Below are 26039 nucleotides of genomic sequence, written 5' to 3' on the forward strand. Positions count from 1 at the left end.
ACCTTGTCCTTGCAAGAGACATGTGCTGTGGTGACTTAAAGTTAAAAGGATTTTGGGCAGTGCAGAATGTGCTTTGTTAAACAAGTGCCTAAAGGCTGCTTATGGTTAAAGGTCATCACCATTTTCTTAAATCTAGAGAAAAAGAAATACATTTGTCTCCTGCCCGTCCCTGGGCTATGGAACATCTCCAGGTAAAACCCTTTGTGTGCTTTGTTTACTGAGTAAGGAGAAAACCGCCTTTAGGAATAAGGTGGGGCTTGCTGGAGCAATACTGCTAAAAGGTTTATGGAGATGTTCGCATATGCATCTCAAGGCACAGCATTTTCTTTTAAACTTATTGATGTTACAAGGATTTTTTGTTCATATGTCTTACTGCTGATTTCCTCCCTACAATGATCCTATTGTCCAGTCACTCCCTTATATTTTTTATGGTAAAGATAATTATCAATAAATACTAAGGGAACTCAGAGGCCGGGGCCGGTGTGGGTCCTCTGTAAGCACAGCACCGGTCCCCTGGGCCCCACTTTTCCTTCTCTGCACTTTGTCTCTGTGTCTTATTCCTTTTCTCAAGTCTTTCGTCCCACCTAATAAGAAGCACTCACAGGTGTGGAGGGGCAGGCCACCCCTTCACCTGACCATAAGAACCACTTGTGATACTTGTCAAACACATGTATTCTGAGTCCCATCCATGATCTCCTGAATCAGAATCAGCAGGTGAGAGGCCTGGGAATACACATTTTAAACAAACGTCCACAGTGATTACGATTAGTAAAGTTTGAAAAAAATTTCAGTAGGATCTTTATGACTGAATAACCTCACAATCATAGGAAAGTTACTGGAAAAAAAATATGAGCAGAATTTCAGAATTCTGCCTTTGCTGAAAGTGTTTGTTCCCTCCTCCTCTACTCATCAAGACCTGACTGCCTATGTAACTCCCCCAAACCACCAACATCTGGGAGGAGTTGAAAATGATTTTAATGAAGAAGAAAAGCTGATGTTTAATTTCAACATTAAACAGCTTCTTCACCTAGTCCCTGCTTCAAGCTGACTTTCTGTCTACTTCTCTATCGGAAATGGAGCTTCCCTAAAGACTGCCTCAACGTCAAAGGCCTTTTTTCCATCTTGTGCTCCTAAACTTCTATGATATTAGATGATACTACCCTTTCTGGAAATTCTCCTTAGCTTTGATTTTATAATTTTACTCTAACTCTCTTTCAATCCTTCATAGCCTTTCTTTTCTCTATCCCTTTACTGTAGACGTGTTGTACGGCTTTGTTCTTGACCTTCTGATCTCTCCACATTCATTCCCTCAGAGCATGTATCCATTTTCTTGGCGTCGGCCTTCCTGACTAGCTGATTATTACCATCATATAACGATGTTGGTGATAAGCATAGCTAACATATCCTAGGCATTTTCCATGTAGGTTATAATAAGGACTCTATATAATTCGTTCCATTTAATTCTTCAACCCTAAATGATACTATTACTAACCACATGTATGAGATGACGAAACTGATATTTTCATCAAAACCATGGAAAGTCAACGTGAGGAGCCCCTGTGTGTCTCCTTTATTAATGCCTCTTGGCATCATGGCATGCGGATTGCCGTGGAATGGAGATTGGGAAATGCAGCACTGTGAAAACACCGGAAAACACGTTATGATAGCCGGTAAGGACGCTCATCTCTGCACATTGAGATGGTTTTGTGTCTGAGTCAGGTTTGAGATGGGCCAATCCTGACTCCATGGTGCCACCAGGGATCACGAATTTAATATCTTCGTGGATGCTTTGAACCCAGCTGGTCTCCGTTTTCTACTTTAGGGAAAGAGCCACAGCTTGAGTGGGGTGGTTTTGGTGTCACATACGCGATCAATAATGCCCGCCGTTTTGGTGTCTCATACGCCATTAGTAATACCCACAGCTGCAGAGGAATCACCGTGGACTACTCCTCGTTTCATCCCATGCTCTTGCTATTGATCCCTCTCACCTGTTTACTGATTTCATTCAAATTCTTCAGCGGCCACAGGACCCCGACTTGCCTTCTCTATCCTGGTTCCCATCACTCTGCTTTACAGGCCCGGCCTGCTCGCTACTCTTCACACCAGCGCTGCAGGGCTCCTTCCACGCCTCCGCCCTGTTTCCTCCATCAGACAGGACTAGCTTCCTCCATCTCTGTCCGGCAAAACCTGCCCAGCCTTCAAGAACCTCCTCAGATGCCACCTCTACGATTAGGCTTTTTCCTGATCCGAGCCTGTAACACGCGCCACCATAACTCTCCATCTCAGCCCACATTCCCACAGCACTCGCGACGTCCGCGCCCTCGACATGGCGCTTCATTCTATTTTAGGGTATTTCCTGCTTGTTTCCTGCACACACAGTCGCGCGAGGCACAGCCCCGAGTGACCAGCGCACGAGTGGCCCGCGCTTCCAGCCGCGCCGCCGCAGGCCGGCAAGGGCAGCCTCTGCGGCTTCCCGCCCCCGCGGGGACCGTCGCCAGCCGGCAGCTCTAGCGGGAGGCAGTTCCACAGCGCCCCAGGCAGCCCCGCCACTTTCAGCACTAACGCCTCGGGCGGGCTTTCCCCACATCTGGGAGGCACGAATCCTCAGGGGCTCCTCGAGAGGGCGCCAGGGAGCAGCTGCGTGCCGACACCTTTCCGCCCTCTGCGGCCGCCATAGCTCCCCCCACCTCCCCGCCGGCGGAAACCCGGAAGTTTGGTGAAGATGAAGGGTTCTGGACAGACGTAGCATGTCAGGGAGTTTACTTCGCCTCCACTTCTGTTCCTCCTCGCCCTGGTGCTGCTCCGGGTCACATACTCGTCCTGATCCAGCTTCAGCCTCTCCGCGCAGAAGTCTCCTGGAGCCATGGCCGAGTGCTCTTATGTGAAGTCTACCAAGCTCGTGCTCAAGGGAAACAAGGCGAAGAGGTGGGTGCTGCAGCTCCGGCGGGAGCCTCCTCCGTTCTTTTCGGATGCACTCCACCCCCGCGAGTCCGGTGGAAGCCATGGCGCGGAGAGCCGGCTTTGTGGCCTCCCAGGCTTCGCCCTGGCCCCTGTCCGGGCTGGACGGAGGCCGGACCGCGGTTCCTGGTGCCTGTGCAGAGAGGGGCAGCCTCCTGCACAGACGACCCTGGAAACAGGATAGACGGGCGGGTCCCACGAGTTTGGGTCCCCTGAGGCATCTCTCCAGGCCTCTGCCTGGTAGTTCTGCGTTAGTCTGATCTCGTAGTTCATCACAGTAACTTCTTTTATTAGGGATTATTCTTTTCTCCATTGTCTCTTCCTGGAAAAATTGTTGATTAATTTTTTCTAAGCTAATATGTAGAGTGAAACCAGGATGAATCACACAGTGGTTGAGGCATATATGGGCTTTGACAGATTTATGTGCTGGAACCTGCACTTTGTCATTTACTGATTTTGTAATTTGTGGCAAATTGGTTAATATGTCTGAACTTCCATTTACTCATTAAGAGATCAAATATCTTTGAACCTTCGTTTACACATTTATGCTTTCAGACCATTTGTCTGACACCTTTAGAAGACTGAGGATTAAATGAGAGATCATATATGCAGTAAATAAATTTAGCCAAATACGAGGAGGAGGTCGTAGTGGTAATTTATTAGCTCTTTAGGAGAAAAATAACCTGTGCACTCATATCCCCACTTCTTTTTTAACTGGCAGATTTGCCTGAGGTTGACTGTACATACAATATTGAGCATTTCCTCCTGGTCTCCGTGATAAACAGAGGTTTTGATATTTTTAGGCGAGATGGAAAGAAAGTATCAAGGAGTGAGCCGAAGCCACTGCACTTGAGAACCCTCTCGAGGAGTCTGGCCTCATGAAGATGCCAGAATAAATATCAGGTATATCCTGAATGAATGTGAGATTTTCACTCTGTGAATTTCCTGTGAGGAATGGTGAGTTATCTTCTGATAACTTTATGACGAAAATGCAGACAAGAGTGTCTTAAGATTATCGTAATGATCATAATTAATGCTTATATAGCACTTTCGATGTGCCAAGAAATTGTTGTAGGCACTTTGCACATTAACTTTTTTCAAATCGCTCTTGGTTTTTTATTTTTTTATTGAGATGTAATTCATAAATATAAAATTCACCCTTTTGTACGGTCAGTGGTTTTTAGTATATATTCAAGAGGTTTACCACTGTCTAGTTGCTCAGTATTTTCATCATCTCAGAAGGAAATCTCTTCCTACCCATTAGAGCAGTCACATCCCATCCTCCCCCTCTCCTACTCCGTGGCAACCACTAGTCTGCTATCTATGTGAAATTGCCTATTCTGAATATTTCCTAAGAAATCATGCAACATGCGGCCTTTTGTATCTGGCTTCTTTCACTTATAACATTCTTGAGGTCCATCATTGTTGTAGCACTTGTTACTTTTCATGGCTGCAGAGTATTTCATTGTATGGATGTCACATTTTATTCATCCACTCATCAGTTAATGAACATTTAGGTTGTTTCCCATTTTTGACTATTGTGACTAATGCTAGTATGAATATTCTTTTGTAAGTATTTTTGTGGGTGTATGTTTTCATTTCCCTTGGGTGTACATACTTAGGAGTAAAATTGCTGGGTCATATGGTAACTCTTTGACTTTTTGAGGAACCCCAATCTGTTTCCTGTAGATGCTGCACCATTTTACATTTCCACCAGCAATGTGTGAAGATACATATTACCTCTTAATCCTCACAATAGCCTTAAGAGCTAAGTTATTATCCTAATTTTTTAAGTGGGGAAACTGTCTCACAGAGAGATTCAGTACGTTTTCCAAAAATCACAGAGCTAAGAAGTGACAGGATCAGGATTTAAAATCTGGCAGTGTGGCTCTACAATCTGCTTTGAACTTTAACATAATATGTACAAAGCCTGAAGCAACTTATCAGTACTGTATTTAAGAGGGTGTAGCAATGTAAGTCTTCCTAAATCAATAATTTATAAATGAAACAGCTTAAAAGACTTCCACGTTTCAATCTTATGATATTTATTTATCATACAAATCAATATACCTAAACTCATCTATATAAATTATGTCCTGTAGTAAGAAGAAAAAGAGCAAAGATAAGAGAAAAAGAGAAGAAGATGAAGAAACCCAGCTTGATATTGTTGGTGAGTCAGTTTTCAGTGCTCTATTCTGAAAAAAGTTAACATTTATTGAGATCTCATTGAAAATATTTTCCTAGTTCGAAATTTATGATGTATTCATATTTGTCTTAAAGTGCTTAAATATTACCTACAGTTGTAAATTCCATTTATTCTTTAGCACAGTTGATGCTACTGATGCCTTTACTTCATTATCAGAACAGAGCACAGGAGAGAAGAATTACAACTCTCTGACTTAGTAGGCACCATTAGACTGCTTAATAGCGGGAGATTCTGATACATAATTTTAAAGGCTTAATGTAAATGTTATTCAACCAAATATATTTTACAAGTTATTTTCTTTGAACATGTATACATTTTAGTTGTAGAAGTCAGTTGTCTCTTAAACGAAGTATCTTCACAGGAAGAATTATTTTCTGAACTCTGAAATGAATGAAAATTTTAAATACATCAGGGTAGCCTGTAAATGATACTAGAAATAAACTGACCCAAATGCACTTAACCAGCCTATTTTCCATTTAGTTGTTTCCATACTTTTTTTTCTCTGTCAAAACTTGGCAAATTGCATTTTGAATCTTCATAAATTATGGTAGCTTAAAAAATATATAAAATATAGAATGGTATAAAGCTAATGTTCTGGAAGAATCATTGCTTTTGAAATGGCAAATCAACAATTCTAAAATCAGGGTAAATATCTAGGGTAGATATGTAGATGTGGAATTGCTGTGTCAAAGGATAGGTGAATGTTTAACTATATAAGAAACTGCCAAAAATTTTCTATAGTGGTTGTGCCATTTTACCCTCCCACCAAGAATGAATTAGTGCTCCAGTTACATCATTGCCAAGAGTTGATGGTGTTATCAGTCTTTTCTCCCTGTCTGAGTTTTACCTTTTCTGTTTCTTAATGGTGGTTTTTGGATGGACAGCTTTTTTCTCTTTTTTTTTTAGATGGAGTCTCGCTCTGTCTCCCAGGCTGGAGGGCAGTGGCGTGATCTTGGTTCACTGCAAGCTCCACCTCCTGGGTTCACGCCATTCTCCTGCCTCAGCCTCCCAAGTAGCTGGGACTACAGGCACCCGCCACCACGCCCAGCTAATTTTTTGTGTTTTCCGTAGCGATGCGGTTTCACCATGTTAGCCAGGATGGTCAGAAGCTTTTAATTTTTATAAAGCTTAGTTTATTTTTTTTTGTTTTGTGGTTACTGCCTTATGTCTTTGATCTAAGAGATCTTTGCTTACCCCAAAGTCAGGAAAATGTTCTACATTGTCTTTTAGAGGCATCATAGTTTTAGTTTTTACATTAAATCTGTCATTAATCTCAAATTAATTTTTGGCATGGTGTAAGTTCAGTTTCAAGATTTACTTTTTTTTTTTTTTTTGACATCTTGATAGCCATTTGTGCCAGCATCACTGGTGTTTTCTTTTTGCATTAATCCAGTTTGGTATCTTCATAAAAAATCAATTAACTTTCTATGTATTGGCCTATTTCTGGAATCTGTTCTATTGATTGTCTGTTTTTCTGTTGGTATATTTCTCTTGATTGCTATAATTTCATGAAGTCTTGAGATCAGGTAGTGTGAATCCTCCAACTTTGTACTTATTAACTATTAACTTATTAATTTCTACAGTGAAGCCTGTTGGATTTTCTCAGAGAATGGTATTGAGTCCAGATCATTTGGGGGAGAATCAACATCTTAATATTGGGCCTCAATATTTCATAATTTTCAATGTAGAAGTCTTGCGTGCCTGTTTAAACATTTATTCTTAAGTATTTTATAATTTTACACTACTGTCAATAGAACTTTTGAATTTGATTTTCCAGTTGTTTGCTGTCAGCATGTAGATATACAATTGATTTTTGTGTAGTGACTTTGTAGTCTGATAAGTCTGTTTCACTTATTACTGCTAGTGGTTTGTTTATATAGAAAACTAAGAAATTTGCAATTATGTTTCCTGTGACTATCGTTTTACTTCTTTCTTTATAATCCTTGTGTCTTGTCTTGCTTTTTATTGGTTTATTATACTGTCCAGGACTTCCATAGTGTTGAACAGAAGTCATGAGAATGGGCATAATTGCTTTGCTCCCAAGCTTAGGCAGAAAGCTTTCAGTAGTCCACCATATGGTATGATGTCTGTAGGATCTGCAGAGAAAACCTTTATCAAAATGAGGACATTCCTTTTAAACTTTGTTTCTTGGGAGTTTTATCATAACGATGTTTGATGCTGTAAAATGCCTCTTTCTGTATCTGTTGAGATGATCATACAACTTTCTTCATTCTGCCAATGAATTACATTGGTTTCATTTTCAACTTTTAAACTAACTTTACATCCCTGAGATAAACCCCACTTGGTTGTAGTGTGTTGACCTTTGGGGTATTGCTAGATTTGATTTCTAGGTGTTTTTTTTTTTTTTTTTTTTTTTTTTTTTTTAAGATTTCTATATTGGTGTTGATGGGAGATATTGGACTTTTGTATCCTTTTCTTGTAATGGCTTTATTTGATTTTGGTGTCAACGTGATTTTGGGTGTCATAAAATTAGATGGGAAGTGCTGTCTCCTTCCCTGTTTTTGGAAATAGCTGTGTAAGATGGGTATGATTTCTTCCTTATGTGTTTGATAGGATTTACCGGTGAAGTCATCTGAACCTACAGGGTTTTGTTTGTTTTGGTTTTAGTTTTTTGTGGGAAAATTAAGATTTTTTGAGAGATATTTTCTGATTTTTCTGTTGTCAGTTTTAGTAATTTGTGTCTTTTAGGAAAATTTCATTTCATCCAAGTTGTTGGATTTATTGGCATAAAATTATTTGGAATATTCCTTTAATATCCTTTTAATGTCTGTAGAATCTAATCTGTATTGCAACCTTTCATATTGGTAATTTGTGTTTTTTCTATTTTTTCCTGGATTAGTCAGTCTAGCTGGAGGTTTATCAATTCTTTATAAGATCATTTATTTTAGATCATTAATGATCTTTTAGTACAGGAGTATTCAATCTTTTGGCTTCCCTGGGCCACAATGGAAGGAGAAGAATTGTCTTGGGCCACACATGGAATACACTAAGGATAAGCTGATGAGCCAAAAAAAAAAAAAAAAAGCAAAAAAATCTCATAATGTTTCAAGAAAGCTTATGAATTTGTGTTGGGCTGCATTCAAAGCTGGCCTGGGCCACATGCAGCCCTCAGGTTGAACATGCCTGTTTCAGTATTACTTATTTTCTCGTTTTCATTTTCTATTTAATTTATTTTCAATCTTTTTTTTTTTTCCTCCCTTTAACTTATTTTCAGTTTACTTTGCTCTTGTTTTATAGCTTCTTAAGAAGGGAGTTAGATCTCTTTATTCCACTTTAGTTTTAGTTACAGTCAACACATTTTGTTTTCATTTTCATTCCATTCAAAATATCATCTAGTTTTCCCTGTGATTTTTCTTTTCATGGACACTTTAGTTATTTAAAAGTGTATTGTTTTTAATTTCTACTACATAGAGATATTATAGGTATGTTATTGTTGATGATTTCTAATTCATTTATAGTATAGTTGGAGAACATACTTTCTTAGTGAATTTCCACGTACACTTGCAAAGAATGTGTAATGTGTATTCTGCAGATGTTGGTTAAGGGTTTTTTTGTTTTTTGTTTTCTTTTTTTTTGGAGATGAAGTCTCGCTCTGTTGCCCAGCAGGCTGAAGTGCAGTGGTGCGATCTCGGCTCACTGCAGCCTCCGCCTCCCAGGTTCAAGTGATTCTCCTGCCTCAGCCTCCAGAGGAGCTGGAACTACAGGCACCTGCCACCAGGCCTGGCTAATTTTTTTTATATTTTTATAGAGACGGGGTTTCACCACATTGGCCAAGCTGGTCTCAAACTCCTGACCTCAGGCGATCCACCCACCTCAGCCTCCCAAAGTGCTGGGATTATGGGCGCGAGCCGCGACACCCAGCGGTTCAATGTTCTTTAGATGTCAGTTAGATCAACTGGTGGAGCTTGTGACTATGCACATCTTCTGTGTCCTTACTGATTTTTTACTCATCCTAAAATGTATTGAGAGTTATGTTAACATCTCCAGCTGTAATTCTAGATCTGTCCACTTGAGCAGTTTTTGCTTAAAGTATTATGAAGCTGTCATGTATACACATTTAGGATTGTTAAGTCTTCCTTATAAATTCAGTCTTTCATTTTCATAACATTTTAACCTTTATTTCTGTTAAATGTCTTGATGCCTAGTTAAACTATTTGACCACCCTTTTGCTCCTGTCAAGCCTGGGCCTTTGTTCGTTTGTGCTTACTTATTAGGGTTTTGCCCATAGACTTAGACAGTGACTCTTACTCTAGGGAAGGTTCATCCTCATGGGCCTCAGCCACATGTGCTAGGTCTACTTGGTGAGTTCTCTCCACTCTGCTGTGTCCCAAATTTGTGTGATCTTTGGCATCTCCAGTCAGGCCTCAGCAGTGCCAGCCACTCTGCAGAGGCCTTGTGGAGCCTGCCTACTGTATGCACTCCCCCCAGCCCTTGGCCACAGACCTGCAGAGAACTTTTGCATACTCTTTTGAGGCCTCACCTGTGTGTAGTTCCCTCTTCTCCAGTACTTATTCTCTAAACTCCCAACATGTTAGCACTGCAAGACTCTCAGCTTAGTGACAATGACATTGCCTCATTTTTGGAGTCTCTACCTCTCTCTGTGTGGTCAAGAAACTGCCATTGGACAGATAACAGAAGTGTGTGCGAGATCTGCCTCCTGTGTTTTCCTGTTGTCAAATATCACAGTCCTGTTCTGCCTGTGTTCCAATACCTGAAAACAGTTTCCTCAGATATTCTATCCAATTTCAGTTTTCTGGTTGGTCATGGTGGGAGGGCAAGTCCACCTTGGCTGGAAGAGGAAGTCCTTCTGCGTCTTTTTCTCTTTGTCCTTCCACCTTCTTTTGCATTGTGGATTTTCTAAACTTGCCGTATAAGTTAGCATGTGCCTATTTGTGAAGGGAAAGAAAAAAACCTTTTAAATTTTTAAGGCTGTTCTGTTGGTTCCTCACAAGGATCTGAAGGGATTGGTAAATAGGATGAAAGAAATTCTGTCTTTCACATGGAGAAAACCATGTGTGACATTAATAAACACGAGCATGTCTGTAAGCAAAGAGTTTCACTGAGCTCTGCTAGATTAAGAAGCAATTGAACTTACAACATTGTAGTTTGCAAAACACATATTTTATTTACCCAGGAACTAAAGCTAAGTATGGGTTAATAGAAGGTCTGTGAAGGGTACTTAGACTACAGTAAGATTGGGGAAGAAAATTCCATTTCCAAATCTAAGATACATCATTCCTTTGTGCCAAGCACATAATGAAGGTAGAGATTTAAGGGGGCCCTTAGCACGGAAGCACTGGGTTAGTCAGAAGGTGAGGTGAGCTGTCACACAGCATTGATGCTAGAATGAGGGTGCCTTGGTAGTATCTTATCAGCCATGACACTGGTGCATCGGGACATTTATTTTTTTTTTTTGAGACAGGCTCTTGCTTTGTTGCTCAGGGTGCAGTGCAGTGACGTGATCATGGCTCAGTGCACCCTCGACCTCGTAGGCTCAAGCAATCCTCTCACCTCAGACTCCCGAGTAGCTGGGAGCACAGGCTGGTACCACCATACCCAGCTAATTTCTTAATATTTTTGTAGAGATGGGGATTTCCTTTGGTTGCCTAGGCTGATTTTGAACTCCTGGGCTTAAGTGATTCTCCTGCTTCCACCTCTCAAAGTGCTGGGATTACAGGCATGCCAGACATATATAAACATTCTAAAATATATGAAAATATTTGAAAAACTTTGTTATGCATTGTGAGACAACACAGCATGAATATTTGACCATCTGCCTAAGGTTTAAAAGGAAATAACTTTAGTCATGCGTCTAAATAGCAAGTAATATTTTAGAGCGAATTCTCTTAAATTCAGTTTGGGCATCTGCAGCATATACACAGCTTGAGCTGTAACCTGACATAGAAACAGGCAACTTCGGTGCCCGTGTTCTTAGGATCAACTGCTTTTTCACAGCTAAAACCCCAGAGTGGCACCATTAAGCATTATGTTATGTTACTTTAGTCATTAAACATATAAGCATACCTCCAAAGGTTGAATGTAGGCCACTTGCAGAAAATAGGCAGAATGCTCACATTTAATTCTTGATGATACTGTGTTTAGCTTTATTCTTTGAAATCTCATTGAGAAAAAATACTGGCATCTGCTCAAAGTAATTTTTTCAGTTGACAATATTAAAAGTAATGTTATTGTATCATTTCCCTACTTGGATAGAGTGTGAAAATTTTGAGGAGCTTGTCTGCCAGAAATTTCTTCTTCGTTTGCAAAACATTAATGAGATATTATATTGAAATGATTTTATTTAATATTAAGTGTACTTGGTGAACGTGGCATAGAACATACAAAATAAATCTAATTTAAAATCATTAACTATTACATGCATAAGAAAGACTTGCTGATCATAACACTGTTGATAGTGATTCTGAATAAAGCATTATTTATTTTCCTGAAAACGATTGTAGCTATAACTCAAGCATCTAAATTGCCATTAGTTTTATTGCTTTCTAATCATCTTTAGCTGAAATTTGAACTTTGATTAATTTTCTTTTTCTCCATTGGTTTTGTGTGTGTGTGGAGGTAAAATATACAAAATATAGAATTTGCCAGTTTTTCTATTTTTATGTGTACACTTCAGTGGTATTTAAATACATGCACTATTTTACCTTCCCATCAGCATTGCACAGGGTTTCAGTTTCTCCACATCCTGCCCAACATTTGGTTTTCTGGTTTTCTTGGTTTCTGTTTTTTGTTTGTTTTGATAATAGCTATTCTAATGGGTGTGAAGTGGTATTGCATTTTGGTTTTGATTTATATTCTGATTCTGATAAAGTCCAGTTTGTCTATGTTTTCTTTTGTTGCCTGTGCCTTTGATGATCTATACAAGTGACTAGTGATGTTGAGTGTCTTTTCAAGTACTTATTGGCCATTTGTATATCATCTTTGGAGCAATGTCCGTGTATATCCTTTGCCCAGTTTTGAATTGTGGTATTTGTCTTTTTGGAGTTCTCTATATAGTCTGGATATTAATTCCTTATACTGTATGTAGTTTACAAATATTTTCTCCATTCTCTGGGTTGCCTTTTACTCTGTTGACAGTGGTTCTTGATGCACAAAAATTTTTAATTCTGATAAAGTCCAGTTTGTCTATGTTTTCTTTTGTTGCCTGTGCCTTTGATGTTCTATACAAGAAATCATTGCCAAATTCATTGTCGTGAAGCTTTTCCCATTTTCTTCTAAAAGTTTTCTAACTTTAGCTCTTATATTTAGGTCTTTGGTCTATTTTAAGTTACATTTTGTATTTGGTGTTAGATAAGGGTCCAACTTCATTTTAGCTAAAATTCTATGTATTTTAAAATTGATTATGTAAAGCATGAAATGTTTAGTTGAATGGAAAATTTTGTGCAGTGGAATTAACTGAATCTTTAAAACCTTTTTATTATGGAAATATCCAAACTATTCCATACATAGAATATAATGAATCCCCCATGTGCCCAGGCCCCAGCATTAATTATCAATATTTTGCCAATCTCATTGCATTTACATACACACCCACACACACATTTTTTCCTAGAAAATTTTCAGTAAAATCACAGATACTATGTCATTTTACCCATAAGTACATAAATGTACATTTCTTAAAGTGGTATGTCTTTCTCTCATCATCTGTTTTGTTCTTTATTTTTATACATTATAATATGTCATTATCAGACCTTGTAAAATTAACAAGAATTCCTTAAAATGTCATATCCAGTTAATGATTGACTCATTTCTACTCTAGTTAAAGTACAATCTAGGAGGAGGTTTGAGGATATTTTTTAACATTAAAATATAAACTTTTATAACAATTGCTAAAATAATTGTTGCTAGAGTCTAACATTTCTATTGGCAAATTGGAAATTAGTATACATAGACATAGATTCTGCTCATTTTGCTTTCAATCTAAAATCATAGTTAAGATTACTGGCCAGGCGTGGTGGTTCACACCTGTAATCCCAGCCCTTTGGGAGGCAGAGGCACGTGGATCACGAGGTCAGGAGTTCAAGACCAGCCTGGCCAATGGGGTGAAACCCCATATCTACTAAAAATATTAAAAAAAATTATTTGGGCATGGTGGCAGGTGCCTGTAACCCCAGCTACTCGGGAAGCTGAGGCAGAGAATTGTTTGAACCCTGGAGCGAGAGGTCGCAGTGAGCCAAGATCGCATCACTGCACTCCAGCATAGGTGACAGAGCGAGACTCCATCTCAAAAAAAAAAAGATTACTATGCTAGATTGTCTTCCTGTAGAGGCATTTTTCAGAAACATTATCATAGGCGTTGCCTCTGGAAAGCAGGCATGAATAGATGGCTGGGGTCCATCATGAGAGAGACCGTTCTCCATATATCACTTTGTACCTGCACATGTTGCCTTTTGTTTTGGTCTTTTTTTGAGACAGGACCTTGCTCTGTCACTCAGGCTGGAGTGCAGTGGCATGATCATAGCTCACTATAACCTTGAACTCCTGGGCTCAAGTGATCCTCTTTCCCACCTCCCCAAGTAGCTGGGATTACAGGCATGCACCCCCATGCCTGGCTGTATGTTGCTATTTTGTGTTTTAAAAACCTATTCCTGACTGTGCTGGTAGTCGCATGAATCTGTGCACATACATGCAAACAATTACATGTAAAACTGGTGAAATCTGAATAAGCTTCATGGATTATATCAATGTCAGTTTCCTGATTCTGACAGTGTATGATACTTATGCAAGATGTCATCATTGAGACAAAGCGAGTAAAGGATATGTGAGATCTTTGTATTACTTCTTACAACTGCAAAATGAAAAGTTTTTAAAACTAAGTTATAATAACAAAGAACTCTGTGTCAAAACTAAATTATAAAGTTGAAATATCAATTTTATTTTTTAGGAATCTGGTGGACAGTAACAAACTTTGGTGAAATTTCGGGAACCATAGCCATTGAAATGGATGAGGGAATCTATATACATGCACTCAACAACGGTCTTTTTACCCTGGGAGCTCCACACAAAGAAGGTTTGTGTCTGGAAGGGAAGAGGCTGCCACAAGTGTAGATTTTAGGACATTCATTCACTTAGGCCAAACTCTAACTAGTCTCAAACATTTTCCAAAGGAACAGAAGCATTGCATTTGACTCTTCCATTTTTTTTTAATTCCGTAATATTCACCAGCCATTGGCAAGTTCCTCTTTCTAATATAAGCATTTGAAAACATTCCATATAGTTCCAGAGGAGTATCTTTGGAAATCAAAAAAACACGAATAATTAAAATAGTAAGTGGAAAGAAAAAAGAAAACCTATTTGAGTCAAAATGTTTGAATTTCTTTTTTATTCAGACCTATTACCAAAACTAACCTGGGTGCACTTAACAATTTGAAGTTTCCTCATTTTCTTTAGCCCATTAGAGGAAGCACTAATGAGATACGAATTAATTAGAAGATAAAAAGAAGCATCGTTTGGTTAGGAAGGCCATCCCTTGAATAAATGAAAGCATTTAGCTTTTTAAATAAGTGCTTATTTATGACTGTATTTTAAAACATAAAGAGAAGCTATCTCGAAAGTTAGTATATAAGCATTTTATCACCCTGTCTTACTCAGTATATAAAATTAACACTGTAGTTAAAAGAAGGTAAAATAGATCTTGATTCCAAAGATACAGTATTACAGTGACATCAGTATATCTGAATATTCTTACATTTAATTGCAGAAGAAAATAGCCACATTTTTAAAGCAAAATAATCTCTTTATATTTATAACAAATGTCAATTTTATTTTCAGATGTTTTTTCTCCAATAGTTGATGAGTCCTCCAGAGCAGTTTACCGCTGGCAAATTATCTGATTCCAGGTGAGCTTACGTTGTAATATAATTAGTAACCAGTTATTTAAAAAATTTCATTGTATTCATTTAAAATTTTAGTATCTGTCTTACTTAAGCCCACAGGGTAATTTTGATATAAAAAACGAAATATCTTTTTTGAAAAGTAGATTTTGTGATCACTTTTAGTGGATTTCCTGTCAATATATAATGCTAGGCTGGAAAAAAGATTTGTAAGTTAAAAAATGAAGATTAATAATTTCACATACCAAATAAGATAGATTAAAAAATCAAATAGTACAAAACCTGGTTCACTGTTGCTATGATATTTAAACTCACTGTTTGGAAGTCCAAAGGCAAACAGGAAGACTAAAAAAAGGAATATTGTTGAAACCAGCAGAGAATGTTAACAGCATCATAACGACCAAAAGAATATTTTTACTCACTATTTTTACAGTCATTTTATAAGGTAACCTTTTTTATTCTTACCTTGTGCAGAAGTATGGAATGATTCTTTGGGAAAAAGATACTGAAAGTGAATTTACATATTTTAGTAATTGGTTACATCAACATGATAATGATTTCTGTTATATAATCATTAACATATAGAGGAGTAAAAGTCAATTCTGGCATCCCAGGGGATTCTCAGTAAGGTAAAAGATTAGAAATCATAATTTTAAAAAATCACATTTAGATGATTATTCCTGTACTTTTTTTGAAAGTCTGATAAGTATGGTGAAAGACAAAGAATAAAAGCAGAGGAAGAAAAAATTCAGTAGTTTTAAACTGCTTTAAAATTATAAACAAAAAAGGATTATAAAGAAAACTGACAAATGAGGAAAATATTTGCAACAATCTTAATAGGCAGTGAGTTCTTACTCTTCATGTGTATCTTGTATAGAATTCATAGCACTGAAGACCCCAGTAGAAAAATTGTGAACAGTCAGATCTTAATAGAAAAATGGACAAGGGACATTATCAGATAATGTAAAAACTAAAAAGGAAAGGAAAAGAAAAACAATTGTTATTCTAGTTAACTACTAAAATGCAAATTAATAGGATACTGTTTTTTTCTATATCAGGTTTTCAAGTATTTTTTTAGAGTCATAATGTTTAAAAAAAAATCCATGATACAAAACATACTCTGTTAATTTGAGGTAAGAATGTAAATGGAAGCAGCATTTTCTGGAAAACAGTTTGATGACATAAGAACTTTATAGTTTATACCCTTTGATCCAATTATTTCTAGGAATTTTCTCTAAGGATAAATCAGTTTTATGTACAGAATAGATGTCAATAGAACTATTTATGATAAGAGAAAAAGTAAGTTTTAGTAATTTATTATTGAATTTTAAAGAGGTATAATTGAAGAATGATGAATTTTGAAAATATATGTTATGTAATATGTAAGGTACAATGTTTATATTAAAAAAGCAAAATATAAAACTAAATTTAAAACTGCACTGTCCAATATGGCAACAACTAGTCACATGTAGCTTTTTCTTTTTTGGAATGCACAGAGTCTCACTCTGTCACCCAGGCTGGAGGGCAGTGATGTGATCATAGCAGCTTTTTCTTTTTTGGAATGCACAGAGTCTCACTCTGTCACCCAGGCTGGAGGGCAGTGATGTGATCATAGTTCACTATAACCTCAAAGTTCTAGGCTCAAGCAATCCTCCTGCATCAGCCTCCCAAGTAGCTGGTATTGCATGCTCACACCACCATGCCCAGCTAATTTTTTAAATTTTTTGTAGAGATGCGGTCTCACTATGTTGTCCAGGCTGATCTTGAATTTCTTGCCTCAATCAATTCTCCCATTGGCTTCCCAAAGCACAGAGATTACAGGAGTGAGTCACCACTCAGCCACATGCATCTTTTGAACACTTGGAATATTTCCAGTCTGAAATTTTAGATATGTACACACCCACACACATACACATGTCCTGTTTTGATGTTCTATAATTAATTTTCTCTCAGTTTTAAGCTTTTATCTATCTTATTAATGTACAGAATCGCCCTCAAATCTGGCTATGGGCAATATCTTGGTATAAATTCAGATGAACTTGTTGTTGGGCGTTCAGATGCAATTGGACCATGAGAACAGTGAGAACCAGTCTTTCAAAATATAAGTGCTGTTATTGTTTATTAAAACTTCCTGTCAGTTTAACAGAAAGTCTGTAACAATCATAATATATTTAAAAAGAAAAAGTAGGATGCAATACTATAATACATTAAATTGGAATAAATCAATAAGAACATAGAGCCTTAAAGAGATCTCAAAATAGAGTGCAACAAAAATAGCATTAGTACTTTTGCCCACAATTATTTCTGTGTACCCTTATTGCCTAGATATGGATCTCATTTCCATTAAAGAACCTGTCAATTTTAGGTCTCAGAGTAGGAAAACAGAATAGTTCCTAAATATCTTCTTTGTAGCAGAAATCATGTATGCTTTCAGAAACATTAGAGACTGTCAGCGAACAGTGGAGCTAGCTAAGACCAAGTTGTGACAATTTGTGCGTAAAATAAATAATAATAGTTCATTGAAGTAAATTATCTCTAAAAGACTTTCAGTTCATAAGCTTAAAATAGTGTACAAAAAGATAGTTTTAATATAAGAAGAAAAAAGATACCTTCTAATTCTTCATTTTAGTAAGTAGACAGTTGTAGTATGTGGATGTTTTGTTAAATCCTTGTTGATACAGAATACATAATTTCCTTTTTCTGTTTGTGTGAGAAGTAAACATTGAACAAAAATATGTGAGTGCTAAACAGTTTTTAAAAAGTAGATAATTATATCAAAAACAGTAAAGACTAGTGGGCACCATGCAGAACAAATAGAAGATAAGCTCAGCATTTGAGTAGCAGCTTTCGTAATATACAATAATGAACTGAAAATAGGAACTCAGCAATGTTTTCTAAGATGACAGATTAAACAAACATCCCACCAGAAAGAGGTAATCGCTTAGATTGATTTCCTCATCCCCTACGATAAAATCTTATCAGTGACTTGAAAACTATTTTGACCCAATCCATTAAGAAATGCATTTTTACATTGCAGCCCAGCACACATACATGTATAACTGAAGCAAGAGTGGTGCTTAACAGTACTTACTTATCCATGTGTTATGCACCTTGATATTTCTTATTCTCTTTTACCCCTTCCTCTGTGTGTCTGTGTATATTCCTTCCCCCTCCACCCACCCAATACCATTCAGGAAACACTACATTGATTTCATTACCTGCTAATCTATTGCAACCCCTTTGAGATGATCCTACTAGTTATGATGAAATACTTCTAATAAAAGTTACACCAGTAGAAAATGCCAGTATTTCATAAGGCCAGGATGATGACTTAGATAGTACTAATAATACAACACTTTAGGAAAGTTCATTTCATTTTATTTTTAGAAAGGACACTAAGTTTCAAAAATTTTAAATTTAAATGAAAGAGGGTCTTAAAACTCTATTGCAAAAAGGACTCAGCTGAATAATCTGTGGCACAGGTTTAAATTGCCTTGGACCACCCTGCCATGTTCCAGGGCACACCAGGAGCCATCCAGATGAGAGACCACCCAGCCCTTGTGACTTGACTAAGAAATTAAATCCATGTTATCAGCAGTTTTTAACTGGATGTGATATAAGGTTAACCTATTTTGTAATCATTGTATTTATAAATATTTTGTCTAAGTGTTATGGTATTCCAAGTTTTCCAAAAAAATCAACCAAATACAAGTTATAAATAAACATTATATTTGTTAAGGGAGTTAAGCTAACCAAATTTATAACCCAGATATAGATATACAAGAAAATCAGTTTTTAAAGTTTTGTTTAATAGAAAACAGTGTAATACATCAAACATTAAGCAACTAAATAAGTATATGAATATTTGTTTTCACACACAAAACTCCCTCAGACATTGATTCTTAAATTTGAAACACCAAAGGATTGTATATACCTTTTTGTGTTTTCTAATTGTGAAGAAAATAAATTTTACTTAAAATGCTATATTTGAATAAAGTATGCAATCATGATTATGTTCTTGTCTTTAAAGTTAATTTTTCAAACTGAACTAAATCAGTTTTATCTTCAGTAGATCTTTTAGAAAGGAAGCGATCCTACCTTATCTAATTAGAATTTAGTCCTACTAGGAAGATACACTACAAATGTTTATTTTGGTAATCTTTGAATAGTAAAATGAAAGGTGATTTTTGTTTCCTTTTCTATATGTTCTTGTATTATATTTTTTCAGGTTTTTCTCTAAGTTATTTTCTGTGATTTTTAAATCAGGGAGGAAAAATTAATTCAGTCTAAACACTTAATGTTTCTTCTACAAGAAGTATCCTCATGGCTATTTTATTTTGTTTCACTTAGGGGAAAATGGCTTTATTGGCCTCAAATAGCTGCTTTATTAGATGCAATGAAACAGGGGACATAGAAGCAAAAAGTGAAACAGCAGAAGAAGAAATGATCAAGGTAACTCAAGGTAACGACATTTTATACCGATGACTACATTCACACATGCGATGTGACTGTATCTCTTTAAAATGTTAAGTCATCATTTACTGTCACTTTAAAGATTTAGTTAATAGATTTTTATAATGTGGTGTTTCAAATAGACTCATTTTTAATTATAAATCCTATAGTTGATGGCTCGTTTATACAATGTGGTAGAGAAATGAGTGCATCTAGGAGCTACCTTGCCATTATCTCCATGGATTAGTATCTTTTTCTGGTAGTTCCACATGCTGTTTTTAGGCTTTCATGTTCTTGTTTTCTTGCTTGTATTTTAAAATCTAATTTTTAAAATAGATAACATAAACACGTGGTCCAATATTTTCAAATAAAAGCATGTGAAGACATATGCCTGCCATGCGTCTTACTCACCTGTGTCCCAGCTCCTGTTCCTCTTTCCCTTTTTTTATAGCCTCCTAAAATTTCTTTATAAACGTATGAATATATTTATAATTTTCAACTATTTTACACTAAAGGTAGCCTCCTCTGTATTCTTCTCGACTTTGATTTTTTTTTCCTTAAAATTGTATCTTGGAGAGTTTTCTACTATTAATTTAAATTTAGAAAGTTTTCTCTTTTTCTTGCTTTTCCTCTCTTTCTCTTTTTTAACAACCACATAATATTCCATTTTAGGGATGTACCTTCATTTAGTCTCTTATAGATGGAAATTTAGGCTGTTTCCAGTCTTTTGCTCTTATAAACAGTTCTGCAGTACATAACATTGAATATGCATCAATTAGTAGATGTGCAGGTGGACCTGAAGATAAATTTCCAGAAGCAGAATTACCAGGTCAGGGGCATACACATTTGTATTTATGTAATGCTTGAGCTTCTGTGATGATAATCACTCTATGAAACATAAAAAATCAAGACTTCTGGGGCCTTAGCCCTTACATTTTAAAAATATTTTTATTAATAGTACCCGTCTTCTTTGCATTAGGAGAAACATGAATCACATAAAACATTATTTTTATTTTATTTTTAAAATTCGTGTGCATCACTAAGCTGGAAATAAAAATTCCTTATTCCAGGCTAAATTCCCTCATCCATAGTCAGACGTGTTATCCATTGCACCAGTGGCCTGTGCCCTCCCTGATCCTACTGTTTGTTTTACATCATTATAAAAGTTACACAGACGTCTTCATATCAAGGTGAAATTCTAAATAATACTGTTAATATAACCTAGATAAATCAGATAGTTAACTGGAATTTGATGAAAACATTTAAGGCTTAATTTTTTAGACTCACGAAAGCCACTGATCTTTAATGATAAACATATACCACGATGTGTCTAAAGAATAACTCCCCTATTCTTGACACTTGGCTTTTCTGTGTCTTGGCATTCCATCCCAGAACTGAGCAAAGGCACTGATCTTTAATGATAAACATATACCAGGATGTGTCTAAAGAATAACTCCCCCTTCTTGACACACGGTTTTTCTGTTTCTTGGCATTCTGTCCCAGTACTGAGCATCCCAAACCTTGCTTTTTCTGTCTCTGTTGGGAATCACACGTTGCATCCAGTCTGACCCAGAATTGCTCTGTAAGGCATTGTGGGGGCCAGAGTGGAAGCTCTAAGAGACGGTGCAAATGCCTTTTCTAAAATGTCCTTCGTTCTTATAATTAGAGCATAAAAATTTGTGTTACATTTTTCTCTACCAGTGTAATTTAAAAGCATCTATCAAATCACTGTATGTTCTTCATGTTAGATTTCCCGTCATATGTTTGATTTTCTTTTAGAATAGTCTTGATTTCAGATAATTTCAAATCTAAAGCTCAAACAATTTCAATCTAAAATGTAAGTATTTTCTTGGAGAAGTGAAATGTTATATTTTTTCATTGCATGCATCCGGCACATGCGTTGTAATCTTGAATTTCCATAATGCTCCTGTGAGGTGGATGTGAGCTCAGCCTTATAGACAGGAAGACAGCCTCTGACCATCCTTACATCCTCGTGGTTTTTGTCATTCAGTTCATGGAAATCACGGTGATTTCAAGGTGTGGTAAAACAGGTTGTGTACCCAGGCCCAGCTGACTCCAGAGGCCACTCTCAGTATTTCATAGCACATTGCTTCTCCGGAAACAGGTCACTGAGGAAATGCAGATGGGTTTGTGACTTACATTTAATTTTATTTATTTATATTTTATTGTATCATGTTTAAATTATTTTTCAGCTGGATATCACAAAAGTGTTATTGAAGGCAACAATTGCAAATATATGTGCAATGCTTTGCACTTTTATACAAAGATACAAAGATATACAATGATTGCATTTTTCACTAAAGCAATTTTCAGATGAAATACAAAGTTTTCTGGGTCTCTTTGGTTAGTCAAGTACTTGGAAGCTCTGAACAGTAATTATTTAGGACTTTTCTCGTACCATTTAATTGCAGGCTCTTCTAAACTCTGTCGGCCCTTCACCTTTATGACCTTGCCTTATCTACCAGAACACAGATCCCTCTTACTAAAGGTAGCATTGTGTTACAGGCCCTAGCAGGGAATGTTTTCAGGCTGGGACCCCTCTAAGCAAAACTGTCACAAAGATGTCATTGGCACAAACACGTTATTTGTCATCACTTTCTAAGCAGCCCTGGAACTGGACTCTGGCCACAGAGCTCCCTTAGGAGACATGAGTCCTTACCATTGCCAATTGCCTGTTCTGTGGGTGATCCTAATTGTTGAATGCAGATCAGTTAACTTATAACATGTGATAGTAAACATCTATTCAAACTTAGGAGGATATAAGAAGCTAGTAAAAGAGGTGGTTTCCAATTAATTAAAAACAAGTTGTTTACGGGAGGCTGAGGCAGGAGAATGGCGTGAAACCCGGGGGGCAGAGCCTGCAGTGAGCCGAGATTGTGCCACTGCACTTCAGCCTGGGTGAAAGAGACTCCGTCTCAAAAAAAAAACTTGTTTAACATTGAAAGTTTTAATACTTTGATAATAGTCTGTGCAATGTAAAATAGCTATTAAGCTTTCAATCTGATCAAATGAACACTTGTCCAATAGGGATAATTTGATCCTAGTGTATTCACTTGGAGGACAACATTAAATTACTTAATGATTGCTTTATTGCCTAGCAGAATCTGATGTGTAAAATGTTTCTGAAATAATTTTGTCTGTAGTGTTTCTGACACAAGGGCTGAGGAGGAAGCATGTGATGGCACTTACTCATATAGATTATATGTATGAAGTAAAAACACATAGCCAGAACCTGTCTTTTTCTGAATATAGTCGCTCAGTTAATTTTTTCTTTTGCATAAGAAATCATCTCAAATGTTCTTATGTGATACGTAAAGTGGGGAAGGTGGAAGATAAACATATAACCCATTGGATTCTCTTTTCCAGTATCTAGATTAGATCTTGTGCTGAAAGAGAAATCAAGAAAAAAGATGACATTCCAGAAGAAGACAAAGGAAATGTAAAACAATGTGAAATCAATTATGTGTATGTATGCTTTTCCTTTTAGACCTACAGATTTGGCAGTGAAGTGCTTCTCAAAGTGCTTTAAAAATAAATTACCTAATTAGCTGGGGATGGTGCATGCCTATAGGCCCAGCTACTCAGGAGGCTGAGACAAGAGGATTGTTTGAGCCCAGGAGTCAAGGCTGCAGTGAGCCCTGATCACCACTGCATTCCAGCCTGGGTGATAGAGCAAGACCCTGTCTGAAAAAATGAAAACTGATAGACAAGAAGAGGCAACACAATGTAGCCTCTAGGACAGAGCACTGAGCTAAATGCTTTTCTTTTCTTGAGGGTTCAGTTTTCCTAATCATCCTACCAGCTCCCAAAGCTAGTCACTGGGGTTAGTCAATCTCTCTATCCATTCATAGAATGGGCGTGATGCCAGTCAAAGGCTGTGCTATGGCCAGGACACAGGGGCTCCAGCCAGCATGCCCTAATAGAAATGGGACCTTGTGCTACCCAGTCAATGAGTGGCCCTCCTCTTGAGAGGTCACGAAGGTCATCTTTGTTGTTCAAAAGCTCCAACTTATTGAAAAATGTACAATTAAACTTTTTTTTTCTTCCCCAAGATGGAGTCTCGCTCTGTCTCCCAGACTGAATTGCGGTGCCACGATCGCAGCTCATCACAACCTCTGCCTCCCAGGTTCATGTGATTCTCCTGCCTCAGCCTCCCGAGTAGCTGCGACTACAGGCGCACGCCACTACACTCGGCTAATTTTTGTATTTTTAGTAGAGACGGGGTTTCACCACGTTGGCCAGGCTGTTCTGGAACTCCTGATCTCGAGTGATCCACCTACCTTGGCCTCCCAAAGTGCTGGGATTGCAGGTGTGAGCCACTGCGCCTGGCCTACAATTAGACTTTTATAATAAGTGAAAATAATTAACAGTATTTATAAATTTAATAGTAAATATGTATAATCAGAGTTTGAGGTATTTTTCAATGAAGACATTTTCTTTGCAGAAAGAAATTTCAGAGCTTCCAAGACCACAAACTTAAAATAAGTAAAGAAGACAGTAAAATTCTTAAAAAGGCTCAGAAAGATGGATTTTTGCATGAGACCCTTCTGGACAGGTAGCTATTTACTTATTTTCACTACTTTCAGTATCCAATAGAAATGGCATGTAGAAAACCTGTATTCTCTTAAATTACTGTAGTTTTCACATTTTTGTCTTTATTTCTAATTTATGAGTGTGGCAATATTACCTAGAGAGGACATCATGAGTTTGAGAAAAGACTGTCAAGAAACAATATCTAAAAATTATAACCAATTCTAAATATATACTTAAAGAAATTCAGGATTGACTGTACCTACTTCATAAATTTATCATTATCTTTTTATAACTATTAGAACCAGAGTTAGAAAGAAGCAGTTTGACTAATATAAAAATTATGTGGATTCTGTTAGAGTAGTTCAGGTTCCTTAAAATAAGCATAGATCAACTAAAAAACTAAGTATAAAAGCTAAACAAGTGAAATTGGAGCAGTTTTAAGATTTTGAAGAGTGCAGGATGTTTATCATAGCACATTATTAATATTTATTACTCTTCCTATGTAGATAAATAAGGTCCTAGATTTGCAACATAGAAAAATCAGGTAGAGACGTTTAGCTGTTAGTGTACAAGTATAAATCAATTAAGTGACAGATTTTGATAATCACCAGCTGCTCATTCAAGTCCTATGTTGCAGAGTTACTCTTACCCTTTTTATACGTCACTTGATAAAGGCAATGTTTAATTACGTATTTCCTGTTAACTAGCTGGTAGAGTTCATACCTAAAGTCAGTAACTAATGTTAAGAATTTTTTCCAGCTGAGCAAATGAATATGTATCTAGTTGTAAGAAATCAAGAAAAGGACATAAAATATAATCAGGATGTGGACTCTAAAACGGAATATGCTGTATGTCCTGTAACTTTTATCACTTGTAATAATACAGCATTCTTACCCTGTTAAATGGAAATTTAAAGCACCCCTAAATTCTGGAATAATTAAAATTGCTATTTGGATTGAAAAAGCCCTTAGGCAACATTTATTGAATATTAGGAAATAACTTTTATAAGATTAGAATCCATTTTTTATAGAAACCAAATTTAAAAGTATACATATTTTAGTATAAGTGTTGTGGTGATGTAATAACCAAAATTGAACACACAGTTTTAAAGCTTTTTATATTTAGTAGCAGTTGAATATATATGGCATGTTTTACATAGATTAGTTTTACTAATTTTCTTTGTTTAAACAGGAGAATCAAATTGAAAGCCGACAGATACTGCAAGTGACTGGGATTTTTGTTTCTGCTTTATCTTTTTGTGTTTTTTTTCTGAATAAAATATTCAGAGGAAATGCTTTTACAGAGTTCTTGAGTTGTTGTGAAATGATTGTTTAGCTAGTAGCTAGTTTAACAGGATTAAACAAGTCTAATCAGGATTCTTCATGGATGTACTTTTTACCTAACTACAGTTTTTCACATGGAAATGAAACTTAGAGTACAAACTTAACGTACCACAGAATTTTTTTCTGGATATCCTGTCCTGAAGCATGAAGTGTAATGGAAACCAATTCTTCCTGCGCTACTTGTGGAATCTGTCTTACTGGATCATAGTCTTACTTTACTTTATATGATGGATGCTTAATCAGTGCCTTTAATAGGAAGTTAGAAACTCCCAATCCGATCAACAAGGCTTTGGTTCTACCTCCTAAGTACTACCCAGATCACAGACAATTCAAAGATCAGAACTAGGGGCTGGGCAGAGAGGACCAATCATCTATTAGGGAGTGGGACAGAGAGTGGAAACATTGCAAAGGAGCAAGTAGGCTCAGAACAGAGGGGAGAGTAGTACTGGGGAAGCTCCTTGCTGAGGACAGGTTATCCACAGTGGATATATCTGTGACGCGTTTGTCCTCGTGGGCTGGAATGGAAGCTGATAAAGAAATTCAGACGCTACGTGTTGCTTAGGTCTGCTTTGTTGAAGCCTGTTTCAGAGTTCCTAAGCACAATATTCCCATGGCATCTAATCCCAGTGAGTGCTCCAAATCCAGGCTGTGTAT

General features: G+C 36.9%; 1 protein-coding gene across 1 annotated transcript; it reads left to right on the forward strand.

Moving 5' to 3' along the window:
• The first annotated feature begins 2703 nt into the window (after positions 1–2703).
• On the forward strand, positions 2704–25346 carry LOC129476675 (protein FRG1-like). The gene is given in 9 exon segments (XM_055269551.2): positions 2704–2925; positions 5061–5128; positions 14088–14235; positions 15001–15042; positions 17023–17146; positions 19387–19488; positions 22883–22974; positions 23954–24064; positions 25234–25346. Coding segments are annotated over 9 exon segments (786 nt in total). The 5' UTR covers positions 2704–2863; the 3' UTR covers positions 25271–25346.
• Positions 25347–26039: the final 693 nt, after the last annotated feature.

The sequence above is a fragment of the Symphalangus syndactylus genome, chromosome Y (genome assembly GCF_028878055.3).
Source record: "Symphalangus syndactylus isolate Jambi chromosome Y, NHGRI_mSymSyn1-v2.1_pri, whole genome shotgun sequence".
NCBI classification, from domain to species: domain Eukaryota; kingdom Metazoa; phylum Chordata; class Mammalia; order Primates; family Hylobatidae; genus Symphalangus; species Symphalangus syndactylus.